The 21861-nt window shown below is 46.2% G+C and overlaps 1 protein-coding gene across 3 annotated transcripts; it reads right to left on the minus strand.

Annotated features, from left to right (window-relative positions):
- Nucleotides 1–296: 296 nt before the first annotated feature.
- On the minus strand, nt 297–20082 carry snapc4 (small nuclear RNA activating complex, polypeptide 4). 3 transcript variants are annotated; one of them, XM_076082465.1, is made up of 22 exons: nt 19811–20082; nt 17605–17718; nt 16319–16383; nt 16112–16208; nt 15985–16019; nt 15780–15902; nt 13850–13990; nt 13688–13772; nt 12367–12448; nt 12073–12174; nt 11773–11845; nt 11439–11603; nt 11188–11338; nt 10985–11091; nt 10696–10790; nt 10520–10614; nt 9716–9813; nt 7032–8609; nt 6292–6876; nt 5223–6000; nt 1078–1352; nt 297–642 (listed from the first exon to the last, which is right to left on the minus strand). In XM_076082465.1, exons 2-22 carry the CDS (start codon nt 17714–17716, stop codon nt 550–552), a joined length of 4935 nt encoding a protein of 1644 aa, XP_075938580.1. In that variant the 5' UTR covers nt 17717–17718; nt 19811–20082; the 3' UTR covers nt 297–549. The 3 variants fall into 3 exon arrangements, with proteins under 3 accessions (XP_075938580.1, XP_075938581.1, XP_075938579.1); XM_076082466.1 differs by having other exon boundaries at nt 5244–6000; nt 19748–20082; XM_076082464.1 differs by having other exon boundaries at nt 19748–20082.
- Between the last annotated feature and the right edge of the window lie 1779 nt (nt 20083–21861).

Consider the following 21861-nt stretch of genomic DNA (forward strand, 5'->3'; position numbering starts at 1 on the left):
GGGCGACTGTGGCTAAGTGGAGTGCAGGGCCGTCCTTCAGAGGATCTGCGGTTTGATCTCCGTCTCTGGCTCCGCTAGTCGCATGTCGATGTGTCCTTGAGCAAGACACCTAACCCCAAAAATGCTGTAGCTGTGCCTACGGTCTGAATTGTAAGTCTCTTTGGATAAAAGCGTCTGCTAAATGACTGTAATGTAATGTCCCCACAGTCCACAGTGTCCTCACAGTCCACAGGGTCCCCAGAGACCAGGTGTAAGAATAACTGGTCCTCACTAACACACATAGGAGCACACACAGCTTCATTTTACATAAACTTTTCTCTTTATTACAAATGAATCAGCTCATAATTACAGAACATTTTCTTTACAGAAGCTGAATAAAAAAATAAAACGAGACAAAGATATTTTAGTGCAATTTTACCACTTTTACCTGAACGAGGTTCCTGAACGCACCACAGAGCTCACAACAGTATTTCTTTTTGTAAACTCATTATTTTTAACTTGAACACATGTAACGAGGATCATGAACGTGTGAACGTTTGTATCTGTGGTTTAAGTGGACAGAGACGCTGCAGGTGTGGCGCTGGTGATTCCTGAGAAGTGATTGGCTGGAGCTCCAGACCCGTCACACAGCAGCAAAGACCTCTGGAGAGGAAACAATATACAAGTTGTTTCATCATCTTTCATATTGTTACGTATAATTCTATGTCCTGCTGTGAATGGTTGTGCGTGGGTGTGTGTGCATATGTGTGTATTCGATGTCTTTGAGTTCTAGGTGCAGCTCCCTGATGACTGACTGAGGGCACCTGGATGACGGTGTGGGTTTCACCTATATAAGTGCCTCCTTGCTCCGCCCTCGCTCTCTCTCATCTGCCCGGCACCAGACCCTGGTCTTCTGTTCGATTTGCACATTACGCATGTTCTGTGTTCTGTGTCCTGTAATAAACTGTCACCTTTGGGTTTTGAATATAACTTGGTGTTGTGTCCCTCCTTATGTTGCGACTTCCGAGTCAGTCGTAACAATATCTTATTGAAGACATTTTCATCTCAGTATTTTGGTGATGTCACCGATGAACTCACCTCGGCTCTCCTCTGTCTGGCTCTCTCTTCGATCTTCTTTAGCTGCTCCTCCTCCCTTTCCTCCTCCTCCTCCTCATTGGCTGGTCCGGTCACGCCCTTCTCTCTGATTGGCTGCACGGTGGCCAGGAGGGCGGGGACAGTGAAGCTGGACAGGAAGCGGGCCTTCAGCAGCTGGTAGGCGGGGTTACTTGAGAAACGCTCCGCCACCAGCTGACGTATCACCACCACAAGCTCCGCCTCCTCCTCCTCTTGCAGGTCAGGGTTGACGGAGGGAGCTGCAACAAACAAACAAACAATCACATAACGGGATGAGTACTGACACGTATTGACAAGATACCTGGTGAGTCACGCGTGGTGTGTGAGTCACGCGTGGTGCCTGGTGAGTCAGGCGTGGTGCCTGGTGAGTCAGGCGTGGTGCCTGGTGAGTCAGGCGTGGTGCGTCAGGCGTGGTGCCTGGTGAGTCAGGCGTGGTGCCTGGTGAGTCACGCGTAGGGTTGCACGGTGTATCGATACTAAAAAGGTACCGCGGTACCTGTACGTTAAAAACAATACGATTTTGCATATTTTTAGTATCGATACTTTATTAAAATAGCGCGATCAGAGCGCACTCGCTGCTCCGCTCCCTGTCATGCAGCCTGCAGGCATTGACTGCAAGGGGGCGGGGCTACCCAGCGCTCACACAGCAACAGGCAGCGCTCACTCACAGCGAGTGATCACAGGGGAGACATGGCATTAAGTGCAGGAGCTTTTGCCGACCGTCCTCGGCTTGTTGAAAAACAAGATGCCAGAAGTATCATCTGGAAGTACTTTGGCTATATTGCAGACAGTGAAGGAAAGCCCACTGACCTACAGAGACCCGTCTGCAAAAAGTGTTTCAAAGCCACACAGACAAAGAGAGGCAACACGTCTAACATGGCACCTTAACGACAGACACCACCAACTTTTCAAAGAACGACAGGTAAGCAAATGTTATTATAAACATGAACACCCCGAATCTCCCATATACAGCCTAACACGAGTAGCCTTAGCCTAGTTTGAGGACAAGTCTATATGATCATGAGGTCACAATGCACACAGAAGTGTACTAAATGAAACACAATTGATGCAAAATGGCTCCATGCTGGTGGAGCCTGAGGGTGGATCTTGAGCTAATTCTTTTTATTTTTTAGTAAACGAAAAATAATTATTCCATGAATTAAGATAAAATATGAAGTGAAAATATCAAACTCACTATGCAAGTAAATGAAGCATTGTTTACCCCCCCCACTCCCACAGACAGTCAGACAGATGCCAGCAGAGTCAGCAGCAACACAGAGACAGAGTTCCCTTCAGCTGTGTTTGAAAGCCAGCGGAAATATGAGAGAGTGAGTCACGTGTGGTACCTGGTGAGTCACGTGTGGTACCTGGTGAGTCACGTGTGGTACCTGGTGAGTCACGTGTGGTACCTGGTGAGTCACGTGTGGTACCTGGTGAGTCACGTGTGGTACCTGGTGAGTCACGTGTGGCACCAGGTGAGTCAGGTGTGGTACCTGGTGAGTCAGGTGTGGTACCAGGTGAGTCAGGTGTGGTACCTGGTGAGTCATGTGTGGTACCTGGTGAGTCACGTGTGGTACCTGGTGAGTCACGTGTGGCACCAGGTGAGTCAGGTGTGGTACCTGGTGAGTCAGGTGTGGTACCAGGTGAGGTACCTGGTGAGCCACGTGTGGTACCTGGTGAGTCACGTGTGGTACCTGGTGAGTCACGTGTGGCACCAGGTGAGTCAGGTGTGGTACCTGGTGAGTCAGGTGTGGTACCAGGTGAGTCAGGTGTGGTACCTGGTGAGTCAGGTGTGGTACCTGGTGAATCATGTGTGGTACCTGGTGAATCAGGTGTGGTACCTGGTGAGTCATGTGTGGTACCTGGTGAATCAGGTGTGGTACCAGGTGAGTCATGTGTCGTACCTGGTGAGTCAGGTGTGGTACCTGGTGAGTCAGGTGTGGTACCTGGTGAGTCAGGTGTGGTACCAGGTGAGTCATGTGTCGTACCTGGTGAGTCAGGTGTGGTACCTGGTGAGTCAGGTGTGGTACCTGGTGAGTCAGGTGTGGTACCTGGTGAGTCAGGTGTGGTACCAGGTGAGTCATGTGTGGTACCTGGTGAATCAGGTGTGGTACCAGGTGAGTCATGTGTCGTACCTGGTGAGTCAGGTGTGGTACCTGGTGAGTCAGGTGTGGTACCTGGTGAGTCAGGTGTGGTACCAGGTGAGTCAGGTGTGGTACCTGGTGAGTCATGTGTCGTACCTGGTGAGTCAGGTGTGGTACCTGGTGAGTCAGGTGTGGTACCTGGTGAGTCAGGTGTGGTACCAGGTGAGTCAGGTGTGGTACCTGGTGAATCAGGTGTGGTACCAGGTGAGTCATGTGTGGTACCTGGTGAATCAGGTGTGGTACCTGGTGAGTCATGTGTGGTACCTGGTGAGTCAGGTGTGGTACCTGGTGAGTCAGGTGTGGTACCAGGTGAGTCAGGTGTGGTACCAGGTGAGTCATGTGTGGTACCAGGTGAGTCATGTGTGGTACCTGGTGAGTCATGTGTGGTACCAGGTGAGTCATGTGTGGTACCTGGTGTTTCATGTGTGGTACCTGGTGAGTCACGTGTGGTACCAGGTGAGTCACGTGTGGTACCTGGTGAGTCACGTGTGGTACCTGGTGAGTCACGTGTGGTACCTGGTGAGTCACGTGTGGCACCAGGTGAGTCAGGTGTGGTACCTGGTGAGTCAGGTGTGGTACCAGGTGAGTCAGGTGTGGTACCTGGTGAGTCAGGTGTGGTACCTGGTGAGTCACGTGTGGTACCTGGTGAGTCACGTGTGGCACCAGGTGAGTCAGGTGTGGTACCTGGTGAGTCAGGTGTGGTACCAGGTGAGTCAGGTGTGGTACCAGGTGAGTCAGGTGTGGTACCTGGTGAGCCACGTGTGGTACCTGGTGAGTCACGTGTGGTACCTGGTGAGTCACGTGTGGCACCAGGTGAGTCAGGTGTGGTACCTGGTGAGTCAGGTGTGGTACCAGGTGAGTCAGGTGTGGTACCTGGTGAGTCATGTGTGGTACCTGGTGAATCAGGTGTGGTACCAGGTGAGTCATGTGTGGTACCTGGTGAATCAGGTGTGGTACCTGGTGAGTCATGTGTCGTACCTGGTGAATCAGGTGTGGTACCTGGTGAGTCAGGTGTGGTACCTGGTGAGTCAGGTGTGGTACCAGGTGAGTCAGGTGTGGTACCTGGTGAGTCATGTGTGGTACCTGGTGAATCAGGTGTGGTACCAGGTGAGTCATGTGTGGTACCTGGTGAATCAGGTGTGGTACCTGGTGAGTCATGTGTGGTACCTGGTGAGTCAGGTGTGGTACCTGGTGAGTCAGGTGTGGTACCAGGTGAGTCAGGTGTGGTACCAGGTGAGTCATGTGTGGTACCAGGTGAGTCATGTGTGGTACCTGGTGAGTCATGTGTGGTACCAGGTGAGTCATGTGTGGTACCTGGTGTTTCATGTGTGGTACCTGGTGAGTCACGTGTGGTACCAGGTGAGTCACGTGTGGTACCTGGTGAGTCACGTGTGGTACCTGGTGAGTCAGGTGTGGTACCAGGTGAGTCAGGTGTGGTACCTGGTGAGTCACGTGTGATACCTGGTGAGTCAGGTGTGGTACCTGGTGAGTCAGGTGTGGTACCATGTGAGTCAGGTGTGGTACCTGGTGAGTCAGGTGTGGTACCTGGTGAGTCAGGTGTGGTACCTGGTGAGTCAGGTGTGGTATCAGGTGAGTCAGGTGTGGTACCAGGTGAGTCAGGTGTGGTACCTGGTGAGTCACGTGTGGTACCTGGTGAGTCAGGTGTGGTACCTGGTGAGTTAGGTGTGGTACCATGTGAGTCAGGTGTGGTACCTGGTGAGTCAGGTGTGGTACCAGGTGAGTCAGGTGTGGTATCAGGTGAGTCATGTGTGGTACCTGGTGAGTCAGGTGTGGTACCAGGTGAGTCATGTGTGGTACCTGGTGAGCCAGGTGTGGTACCTGGTGAGTCATGTGTGGTACCTGGTATTTCATGTGTGGTACCAGGTGAGTCATGTGTGGTACCAGGTGAGTCAGGTGTGGTACCAGGTGAGTCAGGTGTGGTACCTGGTGAGTCATGTGTGGTACCTGGTTTGTCAGGTGTGGTACCTGGTGTGTCCTGCGGTGGTCCAAGGTCAGAGGTGGAGTCTGGCAGGTCTGGAGGCTGACTGCAAAGCATCTCGCTGCTGCTGTCTGGTCTGGGTTTGGCTGGGTGGCGTTGGGGTTCGGACCCTCGACACAGCAGCTTCAGGGATGATTTGGTCAGAGCCTTCTTGGCCCGGAGCAGCGCACTGATCGTGTTCAGACTGCTGACGAAGGGCGGCAGGTAGGGAAGAGCCACTGATGTTCCAGGTACCGCCACTCCTCCCCGACCACTCAGCCAATCACGCACTGCTTCCTGGGACTCCAGGAACATCAGGGAGGGGTCAAAGTGCAGCGGAGGAGGCGCTGCCGGGTCCACCCTGACCGTGCCCTTATATGGCATGAAGACTTTGAGGGGAGGCTCGGGAGGTGGGTTTGAGACAGGTTGCAGGATGGGCATGGATGTAATGGGGTGGAGCTGGTTCAAAACAGCGGGGTGTTCGGGGATAGATAAAGCGGTGGGACTGGTTGATATAGTCCCGGGTGGAGCTGGGAGAGGGACGCTCGGTACCAACGTCAGCTGCAGGCCTTGGGGTGGGGCTTGTGCCAGCTGGACCAGCCCACCAGGAGTCATGACCCACATCGACTGACCAGGAAGTAAACAGAACCCAGGAAGCTGAGGCATCGGCTGATTCTGTTTGACCACTTCCTCTTTAAGGCAAGACGTACGAGAGCGCTTATTACGAGGAGAAGAAGAAGAAGTTCTCTTCTTCTTGGCTTCAGCCTGGAAACAACAAAACACAGTAAGAGTTAGAGGAGACGGACTCAGAGGAGGAGACGGACTCAGAAGAGGAGACGGACTCAGAGGAGGAGACGGACTCAGAGGAGGAGACGGACTCAGAGGAGGAGACGGACTAAATTCCATAGTTCCGTATAGAGAACCTTTAAATCTTTGCACATGTTGGTAAATCACTGATCATCACATGTTAACACACACACACACACACACACACACACACACACACACACACACACACACACACACACACACACACACACACACACACACACACACCTTCGCCTGAGTTGCTGCCTGTTGAGCTCTGGCCTTCTGAGTCAGGTTCCGAACCCTCTTTCCTTTTTGGATTACACCTGGACCTGCCCCGTCCACCGCCTCACCTGTCCCACCTATACATTGGTCTTCCCGACTGCTCGACACGCTTGGCTGCTCCTCCCCCTTCCCCCGTTTCCTCCTGCTGGGCAGGGCTTTGGGAGGCTTGTTGGGGGTGGAGTCAGGGGTCGGCCTGGGGCGCAGATTAAAAAAGGTGTAGCCATGATCGTGGAGGAAAGGAGCAAGTAGGCTTGAATTAGAGGATGGAAGGTGCTGATAGGTCGGTATGGAGGGGGGCGGGGCTAAACTCAGAGCAGAGGGGACAACCTCAGCAGGAGGATGTTCTCGAGGAGCAGTTGGGAATGTGGTCACGGAGGAGGGAGGAGTCTGAGGTACCAGCTGGATGGGGGTAGTGTAGACCTGCTGAGGAGGAACAGGGATGGCGGTCTGAGGAGGAACAGGGAAGACGGTCTGAGGAGGAACAGGGAAGACGGTCTGGATCTGCGTTCTCTTTCGTGGCGATGAAGCAACTTTCTTCTTTTCTGCAGCCTGAAAGGAACCAGAGACAGACCGACATCATATTAAGAGTTTAAGACAAGTTTAAAAACAAATCAAAAACAGCTAAGTGTACTGAAGTGGTCTTCCAAGAACCATCAAAGGTCCCCCAGCAGGTCTGAGAGAGCTATGATTCATAGTGAGGCTACCTTGGCTTCAGTGGCTTCCTGCAGAGCTTTGGCCTTTGGACTCGGCTTCCGAATCCTCCTTCCTTCTTCTGTCTCTCTGATCACACTGACACATGCCCCGCCCACACGGGTGTATGCCCCACCCACACCGTTATCTGTCCCGCCCATAACCACCCCACTCTTATCCTCTGCCACCTTTTGTCCCCTCCCTTTGGGGGAGCTTGAGATGAGGCTTAATGGACTGGGGGCAGGACCAGAATTGGTGGACCTGGCCGAGGGAACAAGGTGCTGACTCGGGGGGGTAGAACCAACAGAACCATGTTGGTCAGGGGACCGGGGCAAAGCAACCATCAGGGTCTGAGTCAAAGGTACAGGTTGTTGGCGGAAAGCGGCAGAGCAGGTGGACAACGTGGCGTTCAGGGGCACCGGGACCACAGAGGCAGTAGGGACACTATGAGGAGCAGGATGTGCAGGTAACAGAGAGGTGAGGACGCCCACAGGAGGAGGTCTGTGGGGAGCTGGAGGGGAAGTGTTCATGACAGGATGAGGAATGAAGACAGCCTGAGGAAAGGACACAGAAGACATCCAAGGATGCTTGTTAGGAGGCATCTGGAGAAGAATGCCGGGGCGGTTCTGACGAGGAGGAGGTCGCTGCAGTAGCAGGAGTTTCTGTTTCTTTTGTTGTTGCAGTTTGTGCTGCTGCTCCTCTTTCATGACTCTCCTCTGCTGCAGCATTCCCGCAACGGTGTTGGGGTTGAAGATGGTGTGACTTGGAGCAGGAGGCGCGAGTACCACCACGCTGTTCTTCCTCTGCTCTATCATCTCCTTGCAGCCTACGGCGTCCACGTTCATGGTCTGGAGGAGGAGCAGGAAGACCGGGGTCGAGAGGAGCCCGGCGGTCTCTCCTCGCTCCCTCAGGGCGTCAGCTGACGTCGCTCTGTTTTTCTGCGGGATCAGCACGTTGCCAATCCACGGCGTCACCGCGGCCTGCAGCTCGTAGCACAGCGCCGGGTCCGTCCACCTGCCCAGGGGGTTCTGCTTGTCGGTCTGGATCTTCCTCGGGGGGCCGGAGATCCGGTTGCTGAACTTCTCTGCCTGGCGGTGCAGGTGTGCTCGGAGCTGGTCGGGTGACACCATCATCACGGTGCTGGTGCCGTGGCGCTCCGCCCACCGCAGCTCTGTGGGAGCCGGTCCGAGGATCACGGAGCGTCCGAACTGGCCCAGGATGGTGGACCGGACGGGAACCTGGTTGTGGCCAACTCCGGAGGAAGGTAACTCCACCGGTCGAAAGTTCAGGAAGGTGAACCATTGGGCTTTCTCTGCTGGAATCCACTCCTGCATGGGGGGGAAGATGTACTCCTCCTCTTTCTCCTGAAGACTCTCCACTTCCACTCCCTCCTCCTTTATCTTCATCTTCTCCTCTTCATCACTGTCCATGTACTCCACCACCATCTCCTCCTCCTCGCTGCTCTCCTCCTCGCTGCTCTCCTCCTCCTTCATGGTCACCATTAGTCTCCTGAGCCTCTTCTTGGCCGGACGAGTCAGCTGCTTCTTCTTCTTCTTCCGTCCTCTAGACCTCTTTCTAGTGGTTTTACCTTTCTGTTGACAGAGAACGAGTTAAAGTCACATGACCTCAGGTCAGCAGTAACAATTATTTTATTATATTATATATATGTATATATATATATATAATATATATATACAGTGGCGGCTGGTCAATAGAGGCCCACCTTGAGCCACAACAAATAAAATAAAATAAATGATAATAAACTATACAAATTGTCAATATTTGTGTTTTTGAAATATGGAATCACCCAGTAATATGTGTGAAATATGATATCTGCAGTAAATATATGCTTTTCCTGCACGTCCTCTCCGCCTGTCTGCTCGTCTCAGCAGCTCTGGAGAATCTGCCCACAGGAGGCGGGTCTATGAAGCAGTTTAGCCAATTGCTGATTAAAGATATAAATGTGTGACATACAATTTAGCCAATCAGCGCCCTCAAATAGATTCAGCTCGAGGCCAAAGCTGCGCGTTCCCGTCAGGACGAGTCTCTACAGGCGGAAAGTAGTGTTTTGTGCACTTTTATTTTGAAAGTGCTGCTATATGAACTAAAGGTCAATAACATTTGGTTTAAACACTTTAAACACATCAGGTTCTTGTTAGCAGCAGTGTTCCCTTTACACAGTAGCAGTTATAACACAGTTATAATGATTCTGATCATAGATATTCAGCCGGTGTTCATAACTTTATCTTCATGTGTGTAAGAGATGATATTTAGATATACTTCTTGAGAACTGCAAACCTATCTACGTCATGTTTTTATGTTTGTTAAATTCTCAGTAGTGATAACTAAATGATGCTTATTATACATATTACAAACAAAACACTTTAAGAACTCTAAAAACATAATTTAAATGAATCATTTCTTTTTTGCTTTTTTTGGTATTTCGGTCAGACACATATGCAACGCTGATTACCGTGGGCAGCAGCAGCAGCAGGAAGTGACGCCACACAAACAGCTGTTCACCGCTCGCTGCCGGTTCTTGTGTTAAAAATGTCCGCTTAATAATAAATTTTAAAAACTGCGTTAACGCACGATAAAATAATTGTCGCCGTTAATTAATTAATGCGTTAACGCGATAACTTGCCCAGCACTAATTATATGTCATATGATTGATACTATTGAGACCAGGTGAGTGTACCCGAGGAGGTAGTGCTGGTTTGCTCAGTTTCCTCCACTCTCTCAGACACTGAGCGTCGTAACGAAGAGGAATCTCTGCAGCGATCTTCGCCCAACGACCTGACACACACACACACACACACACACACACACACACACACACACACACACACACACACACACACACAGAGTTGATTATTGAATTAATTATTGGCTAATACAGATATATATGCACATATATATATGTAGTATCTGACTTACTACCACTAGTACTATAACTACCACTACTACTGCTACTACTACTACTACAACTATAACTACTACTACTATACTACTACTACTACTATAACTACTACTACTATACTACTACTACTACTACTACTACTACTATAACTACTACTACTATAACTACTACTACTACTAAAACTATTACTACTACTACTACTATTACTACTACTACTACTATAACTACTACTACTATACTACTACTACTACTATTATAACTACTACTATTATTACTACTATACTACTACTACTACTATACTACTACGAATATAACTACTACTACTACTATAACTACTACTGCTATTACTACTACTATAACTACTACTGCTATTACTACTACTATAACTACTACTGCTATTACTACTACTACCACTCGTAGTCCAATACTGAAGGTCAAGACTGAGTGTTTACATTATTGATCAGATATGAAAGTTAAACCAATCACTATGATCTCTCTTCTCTCTTCAGTCAACATCAGTTATCAAATGGAACTTGACAACACTACATTACCCATGAGCCTCAGCTCTCTCTGACTACTCACCGACTCCATGTTTCTCCACCAGCAGCAGCAGCAGCTGTTTCTCCTGTTGGTCAAACGGTCCTCTCTTTGTCTCCGCCTTGAGACAGTCGTAGTACCTGTGTACACACACACACGGGTCACTTCCTGTCTGTACACACCTAAGGACACACACCTTCTGTTGTCCAATCAGCTCTCACCTGTCTCTGCAGCCGGAGTCAGTGCGTCCAGGAACCTCAAACCGGATCTTCCACCAGTCCTTCTCTCCAAAACGAGACACAGCATGCAGCAGCAGCTGAAAGACAGGCAAGAGTACAGACAGACAGGACGACAGAGAGAGACAGACAGACAGGAGAACAGACAGAGAGGAGGACAGAGAGAGTTAGCTATCTACCAAGAGACTTGTTTTTTGCCCAGTAATGGGTAAAAAAAAACATCAGACGCTATAACGACCAGGTGTGTCCTGTCTAAGCCCCTCCCCCTGCCTACCTGGTCCTCCTCTTTGGTCCAAAACCCTTTCTTCAGACTCGGGTCCAAAACCTGGTTCCACCTGTAGATCAGCTGAGCCGGGTCTCGACCTTCCATGAAGTAACTCACTGAGAGACAGACAGGTAGAGTGAGACAGGTGGCTGTTAGAGGAACACACACACACTGTGATGTCACCGTGTGATGTCACCATGTGATGTCATTACTCTGCGTGTAGGGGATGAAGTTTCCGATCCTCATCTTGTCCACGAGCTCTCTGAGCAGAGCGTCTTCATCCGGAGTCCAACCGCCATGTTTCAACGAGTCTGACACGAACCGCTGGAACGTCTGGAGACACAGGAAGGCTGTCCTCCCCGTCTGAGAGACAGACAGGTGAGAGAGAGAGACAGGTCAGAGAGAGACAGACAGGTCAGAGACAGAGAGACAGGTCAGAGAGAGACAAGTCAGACAGACAGACCCCCAGCTCTGCAGCGATGGTCTCCCAGTGTCTCTGTTCGTGTCTCCTGCTGATCTCCTTCAGCTGATGAACCTCCTCTTTACTCCACTTCAGCTTACTGATGGACGGGTGGAGGAAGTTCTGCCAGAAACTAAGAAGGTCCTCCGCCTCCCTCGTTCCTTCAAACTGGGGAGGAGGAGAGGATAGGGGGAGGAGAGAAAGAGAGAGAGACAGACAAAGAGAGAGACACAGAGAGAGAGAGAGAGAGAGAGAGAGAGAGAGGAAAGAGCAGTTATCAGAAGTCAGTCTAGTGTTTCTACAATCAGACGTGTGATTGGTTGATTTTTCGACTTACATCAATATTAGAGATTTTCTGCCAATCATGTTCATCGAATCGATCACCAACCAGCTCGTTGTCCTTCTTCGCTCTGACCAATTAGAGACAGTCTCAAATTAAACAGAGGTCAAACATCAGGATGTGAACGTCTTTAATGTTTACATTAATGTTTACATCAAGTCCTGAGCTGAAGCTAATGTTCCTCTTTATTCACCGCTACAATCATTAGCATAGATCCAGAATACTTTCAGTAGCTATCGTAGAATAAACCTGCTAACGCTAGCTAAGGACGGGCTAATGCTAGTCATTGACGCATACCTGAACAATTCGATGTCTCTCTCCAGACTGTCCATCTGCTGTCTGAGCTGCTGCTTGTCTGTCTCTGCTGCTCTGGACAGCTTCTGGCTCAGGTAGTCCACCCTGAGAGAGAGACGGGTCATTAGAAACACAAACTACAGGTTTACTGTCCATCAAATACTCTGACAGCTACAACGTCCTGTTGGTGTGAAGTGAGACAGACATGTAATGTTGAGGTGGTGTTGAGTTGTTGAGATGTTGTGGTGCCGTGGTGTCGTGGTGTCGAGGTGTTGAATAATAATAAAGGGATGTTACTTGGAGAGTTTAGGTTGGATGAGTCTCCTCAGACTGTCTCTGGTAACTGAGTGGATCAACAGAGTCTTCTGCCAGGTCTCCCCTGAAGACACAGACACACAGACAGGCAAAGAGAGACAGACATAGAAAGTTCACATTGAAAGTAAATGAAATGGAAGTAGCATTTAATAGTTGAAGCCATGAATCTATTTAGAGCACAACAGTAAATATGTGTACTCGGTATACATGCATACATGTGTGTATATATATATATATATATATATATATATATATATATATATATATACATATATATATACACATATATATATATACATATATATATATATATACATATATATATACACATATATATATATATATATATATATATACACACATATATATATATATATATATATATATACACACATATATATATATATATATATATATATATATATATATTAGTGCTGGGCAAAGATTACAATGTTTAATCGCGATTAATCTCATTGTTATGGCAAAGTTCAATAATGAATTCAAAAGTAGTGTATTGTGCACTTTTATTTTGAAAGTACTGCTATATGAACTAAAGGTCAATAACATTTGGTTTAAACACTTTAAACACATCAGGTTCTTGTTAGCAGCAGTGTTCCCTTTACACAGCAGCAGTTATAACACAGTTATAATGATTCTGATCATAGATATTCAGCCGGTGTTCATAACTTTATCTTCATGTGTGTAAGAGATGATATTTAAATATACTTCTTGAGAACTGCAAACCTATCTACGTCATGTTTTTATGTTTGTTAAATTCTCAGTAGTAATAACTAAATGATGCTTATTATACATATTACAAACAAAAGACTTAAAAAACTCATTTCTTTTTTGCTTTTCTTGGTATTGTGGTCAGACACATGTGCAACGCTGATTACCGTAATATGTGTGGTATTTGTTATAAATGTACGTTGGTACATAGAGGGTAAGAAGAAGCTGTACATGGAGGGACTTAGGACCCAGGGGAATGTAGGTGAAGGAAACAGGAAGAGACGGAAGAGACGCCACACAAACAGCTGTTCACCGCTCGCTGCCGGTTCTTGTGTTAAAAATGTCCGCTTAATAATAATTTTAAAAACTGCGTTAACGCGCAATAAAATAATTGTCTGCGTTAATTAATGCCCAGCACTAGTATATATATAATATATATATATATATAAACACCTGCATACACATATACTGTGTCAGTCACTCTGCTCTGTCTGTTCATGTTCATGCTTCGGATGAATTCTGATTTCCTCTTTGATGTATAAAGTCATGTTTTGTTTGTTTTATTAATTCTTACATCGTTTCACTTTCATTTTCTTGTCGTCCAGACAACCAGTCATCCTGCTGGCCTTCTCCTTCGTCTCCTGATTGGCTGGAGGACCCTGGGGACGGACAAACAGAGCGTCTCATTGGTCTGCTGTCAACACTCAGACTGTGTTTATGTCTCTGTCTGTCTTACCAGTCCTGTCAGTTTGTCCTTGAAGTATGGTTTGAGGAAGCGGCCCAGGTACATGTTGATTGGCTGCTGGCAGGAGGGGTGGGCGGGCCGTTCCCTGGTGGACTCTTTGATTGGTCCAGACAGCTGAGACACAAGCTCCTTCTACATAGAGAAACATAATGTATTAATGTTGTACTGACCTGGGCCCCGTTCCTCGTACGTGGTTCAGCTAAGTCGATCAAATGTCCTGTTAGCAGCTTAAATTAACGAGATGATTGATGTCAGGCTATCTGGTTTCTCCAAGGCTGATCCTCTCAAACAGTCTCGTTAATTGGAACCAGACGATCAGGATCAGGATAATTGCGCGTGCCCGTCCTACTTCAAAAGGGGGAAGCGTCGATCACCGAAACCATGATTTTCTAACAGTACAATGTTAAATAAAGTCAAAGAAAGAGCCTCTTTTTACTCCGCTGACGAGCAGGAGATGATCATGAACGCATATGAGGAATTCAAGACCATAATCACGGCTAAATATAACACCTCCACCGCTGTGAGGGCTAGACAAGAAGCACGCAAAATATCACAGACAAGTTAAATGCGTAAGTGTTGTAAATGTATCGGCTCATTTTAATGACTCATCACCCCAATCAATCAGATGATATGTCTTTAAATGAGCTGCTGGCAGTAGGCTTCATGAATGCATCATCCAATGAGATCTATAGCGACAATAATGATCTCAACTCTTTCAGAATAAGATAAAAACAAGCCCAAAGAGCATCTAACTGATACTCATTAATATGAGGATATATGTACTGTATGCCCTCATGTATCATGTACTATATATGTGTATATACATGTATGTGTAGATTACCATATAGAACTAGCAGTTTGAATCTGTGTGTGTGAATCTGTGTGTGTGAGTCTGTGTGTGGGCGGATCAGTGTGTGTGTGTGTATTATTCATCATCAGACATTCAATCAACTGAAGCAGTGAAGATAAATAGTGTGATTCTCTCTATTCTTATCATGAGTCCACCTTCATCATGTTCTACAGTAATGATATGCTGGTGTACTAATAACACTGTCATATCATTATGAGTGCTTTAACCCTCATGTATGCAACGCAGCCATCAAGAGGACATGGGAGCAAGTAAACACTAACACACACACATTACTCAGAATGCTGAGTCAGTACAATATGTGCCATGGTGATGTAATGAACACATCCATAACTTTATTAAGCGCCAAATAAACTTTACCAACAGCACGGCATGCAGCAGCTTTCCCCATGTTCTCCGCATCGCCGACACTGTACAACAATGTACCACTCGCAGAACAGCTCAAGGCTGCATCCAGTGTGTGAGAGTCAATGCTCGGCTGCAGCGTGTGGTGTTCAATGTATGCTCCAGAAGGTCTGTAAATAAATGATTCCTTGTGGGCAGAATGGATAGCGCTCGTATAGGAAGTCATCATGATGTGATAACGGATCTTGGCGATGTGAAGACTGTCAATACTGACCTGGTGTCTGTAGCTAACTGCCAATACTGACCCGGTGTCTGTAGCTGACTGTCAATACTGACCCGGTGTCTGTAGCTGACTGTCAATACTGACCCGGTGTCTGTAGCTAACTGTCAATACTGACCCGGGGTCTGTAGCTGACTGTCAATACTGACCCGGTGTCTGTAGCTAACTGCCACTACTGACCTGGTGTCTGTAGCTAACTGTCAATACTGACCCGGTGTCTGTAGCTAACTGTCAATACTGACCCGGTGTCTGTAGCTAACTGCCATTACTGACTTAGTGTCTGTAGCTGACTGTCAATACTGACCTGGTGTCTGTAGCTAACTGTCAATACTGACCTGGTGTCTGTAGCTAACTGCCATAACTGACTTAGTGTCTGAAGCTGACTGTCAATACTGACCTGCTGTCTGTGGTTGATTGTCAGTACTGACCTGCTGTCTCTGGTTGTGTGTCAGTAGTGTCTCCAGCTGGTCCAGCGTTTCTTGAACCACCTGCTGGTAGACGAGGTTCATCTGAAGACACGAGTCTGCTGACGGAGACAGAGCCAGCTCACTCTGAACACAGACAGACAGGTACAGACACAGTTAGTATAACATTGACCCGTCTGTCTGTAGCTGATGTGAAGATATCACTGACCTCCTCACTGCTGCTGCTGCTGTCGTCGTCATTATCTGATTAGAACAAGAACAGACATGAATACATGATGTGTCTCACCTTTAATGGAGACAGACAGGTACCTGACACAGTAGAGACAGACAGATACCTGACACACTGACAGGACTATGTTGTCCCAGGACTTCCTCCAGGTTCTGGATCTCATTCTGGATCTTTTCTCTCTGAGCCAACAGACCTGCAGCAGACTGAACACACACAGTGTTTAATGTCTCATGTTGTGTTATATTATATTATAATACAGACAGAACTACAGACAGGACTGCCATGGTAACTGATGAGTATGTCTGTGTGTTACCTGTCTCTCCTCATCTGCGTCATCCCCATCTGATTCATCATCTGATTCATCATCTGATTCATCATCTGACCAGAAACACAAGACCACTATTAGACAGGCAGACAGCAATAAGATAATTGATTGAAAGTTTGATCTTGACGTTATTGATCAGAGATCAATTTAAATACTACTGAACACTATCAGTATAAATACTCCAAAATACTATCAATATAAATATTCCTAAATACTATCAATATAAATACTCCTGAACACTATCAATATAAATACTCCTGAACACTATCAGTATAAATACTCCTAAATACTATCAATTTAAATACTCCTGAACACTATCAGTATAAATACTCCTAAATACTATCAATATAAATACTCCTAAATACTATCAATATAAATACTCCTAAATACTATCAATATAAATACTCCTAAATACTATCAATATAAATACTCTTGAATACTATCAATATAAATACTCTTGAATACTATCAATATAAATACTCTTGAATACTATCAATATAAATACTCTTGAATACTATCAATATAAATACTCTTGAATACTATCAATATAAATACTCTTGAATACTATCAATATAAATACTCCTGAATACTATCAATATAAATACTCCTGAATACTATCAGTATATAAATACTCCTGAATATTATCAGTATATAAATACTCCTGAATATTATCAGTATAAATACTCCTGAACACTATCAGTACAAATACTCCTGAACACTATCAGTATAAATACTCCTGAATACTATCAATATAAATACTCCTGAATACTATCAGTATAAATACTGCTGAATACTATCAATATAAATACTCCTGAACACTATCAGTATAAATACTCCTGAACACTATCAGTATAAATACTCCTGAATACTATCAGTATAAATACTCCTGAATACTATCAATATATATACTCCTGAATACTATCAGTATAAATACTCCTGAATACTATCAATATAAATACTCCTGAACACTATCAGTATAAATACTCCTGAATACTATCAGTATAAATACTCCTGAATACTATCAATATAAATACTCCTGAACACTATCAGTATAAATACTCCTGAATACTATCAATATAAATACTCCTGAATACTATCAGTATAAATACTCCTGAATACTATCAGTATAAATACTCCTGAACACTATCAGTATAAATACTCCTGAATACTCGTTGTTTGACCACTAAGGTCACGTCTGACACTGTGAAACATTTCTGGAGGTTTATATTAAAAAAGATCGATTAATATTCAGACACATAGAGACAGACAGGTACCTGTCTCACTGCTCAGCAGCTCCAGTTCAGCGTGTGTTGCAGACAGACTCTGTTCCAGCTGCTCGACCTGTCGCTGGACCCTGTCTCTCTCTGCAGACAGAGAGACAGACATGTCTGCACACCCGCGCACACACACACACACACACACGCACACACACACACACAGAGACAGACAGACGTTTGTATGATTAAAAAGTACTGTGATGAAAATATACATTTGTGTTTTTAACATTTATCCGATGAAATAGAAGACACACGAAGTAGTACTTTAACCGAGACACACTGTAGAGTAGAAATACAGTACTACAAGTACTACTACTGTAGTAGCTGACAGTAGTGTGACCGAGCGTCTTGGGTTGGTGTATCAGGGCACGTATCAAACAGGAAGAAGTGGAGTCGGGAGACCAGACATCTTGTTCAGCCCACGGCTACTCTCTTTCTTGACCCTCGACCCTGTAGGGGCCCTTCCAGTGAGGCGCCAGTTTGGTGCGACTCTCAGTCGGGTTGTTAAGCCAAACTAACGCGCCCTCTCCATAAGGACGATGGCAAACATCCTCATCGTGATACAGTTTCTGTCTCTCATGAGCTTCTGTAGCATGAAGCCTCGCTGCACTGAAGGCTTTTTCCAGCCTCCCCACCAGGGCTGGTACATACTCGAGCAGGACTCCAGAGCCCTGAGAAATCTCGACTCTGTTAGAAATCAGAACATCAGCTGGAACACGTGCCTCGCGTCCGTGCATGAGGAAGAAAGGGGTAAAATGAGTGCTGGCATGTCTGGATGTGTTGTAGGCAAACGCCACCTGCTTCACATAATCATCCCATTCACCTCCATGCGAGAGCAGCATCTTCGCCAGCTGATCAATCAGAGTCCGGTTATGACGCTCCACCATACCGTCTGATTTAGGGTTGTAGGTGGTAGTGCGTGTCTTTTTGATACCTAACAACTTGCAGAGGCTCTGAATCACCTCTGCCTCAAATTGTCAGCCTTGGTAGCTGTGCAGGACTTCAGGGATCCCATGCACCAGCACATAGTCATCAAACAGGCAGCGAGCCACTGTGTGAGCAGTCTGATTGGGCAGCACATACAGGTTAACAAATTTGGTGAAATAGTCATCCACCACCAATATATATCTGTTCCCCCTTGAAGTTACCGGCAGCTGGAGGATATCTGCAGCCACCCGCTGTAGAGGGCGACTAACCTGGGACCCTCCCATGGGAGCCCTCTGCCTGGGGACTGGGGCCCTGCGGGTTTGGCAGGCTCTGCACTGTTCACACCATTGTCTAATGTCTCTCAACATGAAGGGCCAATAGTAGGCCTGCCTGGCCTTCTCCCAAACTCGCTCTGCGGAAAAGTGTGCAGCAGCTGGGCCCCCATGCAGCTGCTGAAGAAGCTCTGGCACCAGAGATGAGGGATCACCACCTGAACGTGCCTCTCCCCTGCCGGAGAGAGTATAGTCCTGCACAACAAACCATCAATGACGGACAGATGGTTGAATTCAGTCCACAGTTTCCTGAGGCAGAGTGAGGACCCCCTCAGGTGTCTGCGAGGTGATCCCACCGCTGCCACCAATGTGACCGAGCGGCTTGGGTTCGTGTATGAGGGCACTTATCACATAGTAATAACTAGAGTCGGGAGACCAGACATCTTGTTCAGCCCACGGCTACTCTCTTTTATTTTTGTCTCCCCCCTTCGACCAGAGGCGGGAGTTGCCCCTTCTCTACGGCAACCCTCAAGGGACATATCATCTTCAACACCAAAACGACAAACATGAGACAGTCTGTTACAGTAGTACTACACCTGGTAGTACAGTACTGCTACTACTGTAGTAACTGCTGAGTACAAAGAGTACAGCTGACGATAGTAGCACAGCACTACTGTAGCAATTGACAGTAGTACTACTACTACTAGATTGACTGTACTACTACTAATGTCAATGTAGTAGTAGTAGTAGTACAGTAACTGTATTAGTACCACTGCAGTAACTGTAGTAGTAGTACTGCTGAGTGTAGTAGTGCAGTACCAGTAGTACAACTAATACAGTTACTCAGAGTACTGTAGTAATTCAGAGTACTACTACAGTTACACAGTCAGCAGCTAGCCTGTGATGCTAACATAAAGAGTAATAGTTAGAATCTTTCTGACCGTCAGCGGCTTCAGTCTCTTCTCCTTATCGCCGTTTCTTCATTAAAGTCTGTTTGTCCTTACTTTGTCTTTATTATTGTGTCTTTACTTTCTGCCTCCACGCGCCACGGAGCTCCAATCAACGCAGCGCTGTCGTTAACATATTACCCAGCAGGCTGTGCGGCAGGACGACTTACTCCTCGAGGTTTCACTGTTCAGACGGAATTCCGGTTTTAATGTTTCCGGTCAACAGACCGGTGTTGTGTTTTCTGCCGGTGACGGGGACTATATTTACACCGAGAATCACACTCAACACGAAACACACGAAACAAACCGCGCATCAACGGGTCCGCTCTTTATTTTCTTCCCGACTATTTCACTTCCGGTCCTTTCCTGTTTGGTTCCGCTCGGTCATTTTTCTCTTAAAGTTACCAAAGTATCTGTTTAAATACTTTAAATAAGAAAAAAACTACTAGTTTTACTTTGATCCATCTGAAGAAATATTTAAGACTTATCTTTGAATAGTTAAAACACTTCCACACAGATATTAAGAAGGCCGGCTCCATCATTGTCTGCGAACAAGACATTCTGGAAGAGGTGGTGGAGAGGACACTGAAGAAACTATTATCCATGTTGGATAACCCGGACCACCCTCTCCACCACCTCCTGCAGGGACAGACTGATCCAGATACAGGATCCCTGTCTCATTCCAGATTGACTACAAAGTCCTACTACTCACACATAAATGCATAAATGGACACGCACCTCCCTACCTACAAGAACTCATCACTCCCCAAATCTCCACCCGCACCCTCAGATCTTCAAACAGCTCGCTCCTCCGGGTCCCCAACACCAAGCTCCGCACCATGGGCGACCGGGCCTTTGGCTCGGCAGATCCACGCCTATGGAACAGTCTCCCTGACCACCTAAGGGCAACACAGACACTGGTCTCTTTAAGACTGGCTTAAAAACCTTTCTATTCAGGAAGGCCTTTCTGACATAAATCACTGTCAGTTATTTCTTTTGTGTTTCTGTTCATTCACTGTTTTTTTATGCTTACTAGTTATTTTATTATAGTTTGTTTTAACTATGTTTAACTATGTACTGGCTCTGTGGCACTCTGAGATTTTTTTAATGAAAAGTGCGTTACAAATAGAATGCATTATTATTATTATTATTAGTAGAACATTCCTGCAATAACACTTTATAATAAATCACCTCTGAACAGATCATCCTCCACATGACTACACTGTTGTTTGCTGGTGGTTGATGTTTGCACTGTTTTTTACCTAGTTACTTCATTTAACACTATTCTATTTCATTGTATATACTGTGCATTTTTGTTATTTTATCTTCCATATTCTAATATTTAATTTGTCCTACTCTGTTATTTTATTGTATATATTGTGCGTTTTTTAGAACTTAATATTTTGGTTACTCTGGTACTTTGCTTACTTTATATGTCTTGCTGCTGTAACATACAAATTTCCCCCTGGGGATGAATAAAGTATACATCTATCTCATCATCATCATTTCCCTTTATGCCTCCTGCATGTAGGGCAGCAACAAAAGTCTTCCACTCCTGTCTGTCCTGGGTGAGTCTCTGGATGGTGCCCCATGAGTGGTTCAGGCTCTGCATCTCCTTCTCCACAGTTCTTCTCCGTGTGTTTCTTGGTCGGCCTCTTTCTCTTTTCCCTTCTGGTGTCCAATGTAAGGCTGTTCTTGTAATATCAGCAGGGTCTTTTCTCAACACATGTCCCATCTCCATCTTCTTCTCATTAGGATGGTCTCCATGCATTCTTGTTGGCATTTGTCCTACAGTTCTTCATTTGAAATGGTGTTTGGCCAGAAAATGTGAAGTATTCTCCTTAAACTCTGGTGTGGAAGGTTGATAGTCTGTTGAGATATTCTTGTGTCATTCTCCAGCATTCAGAACCGTACAATAGGTTTTATATTAATATCATATATTATTATAATAGAGCAATAGGGTGGATAAAACACAGCTCTGATACATTTGAGTTTGGTCTTGATGGTGTACTGCTGTGACCTCCATGTGTTATTCAGTACTTTGAAAGCGTTCCTTGCCTTATTAAGACGGTTCTTGATGTCTTTATCTGTGCCATCGTGTCTGACAG

Source organism: Anarhichas minor, unplaced genomic scaffold, assembly GCF_050575085.1.
Source record: "Anarhichas minor isolate MPS153535 unplaced genomic scaffold, ASM5057508v1 ptg000095l, whole genome shotgun sequence".
Lineage (NCBI taxonomy): Eukaryota > Metazoa > Chordata > Actinopteri > Perciformes > Anarhichadidae > Anarhichas > Anarhichas minor.

Excerpts from the sequence above, each read along its gene's own strand:
- snapc4 (XM_076082465.1), bottom strand. The coding sequence starts at position 17,716 with ATGTCTGTCTCTCTGTCTGCAGAGAGAGACAGGGTCCAGCGACAGGTC. Across the intron at positions 12,175-12,366 it reads ATCCAACCTAAACTCTCCAA|GGTGGACTACCTGAGCCAGA; the intron begins GTAACATCCCTT and ends TCTCTCTCTCAG. Across the intron at positions 10,615-10,695 it reads GACTCCGGCTGCAGAGACAG|GTACTACGACTGTCTCAAGG; the intron begins GTGAGAGCTGAT and ends GTGTGTACACAG.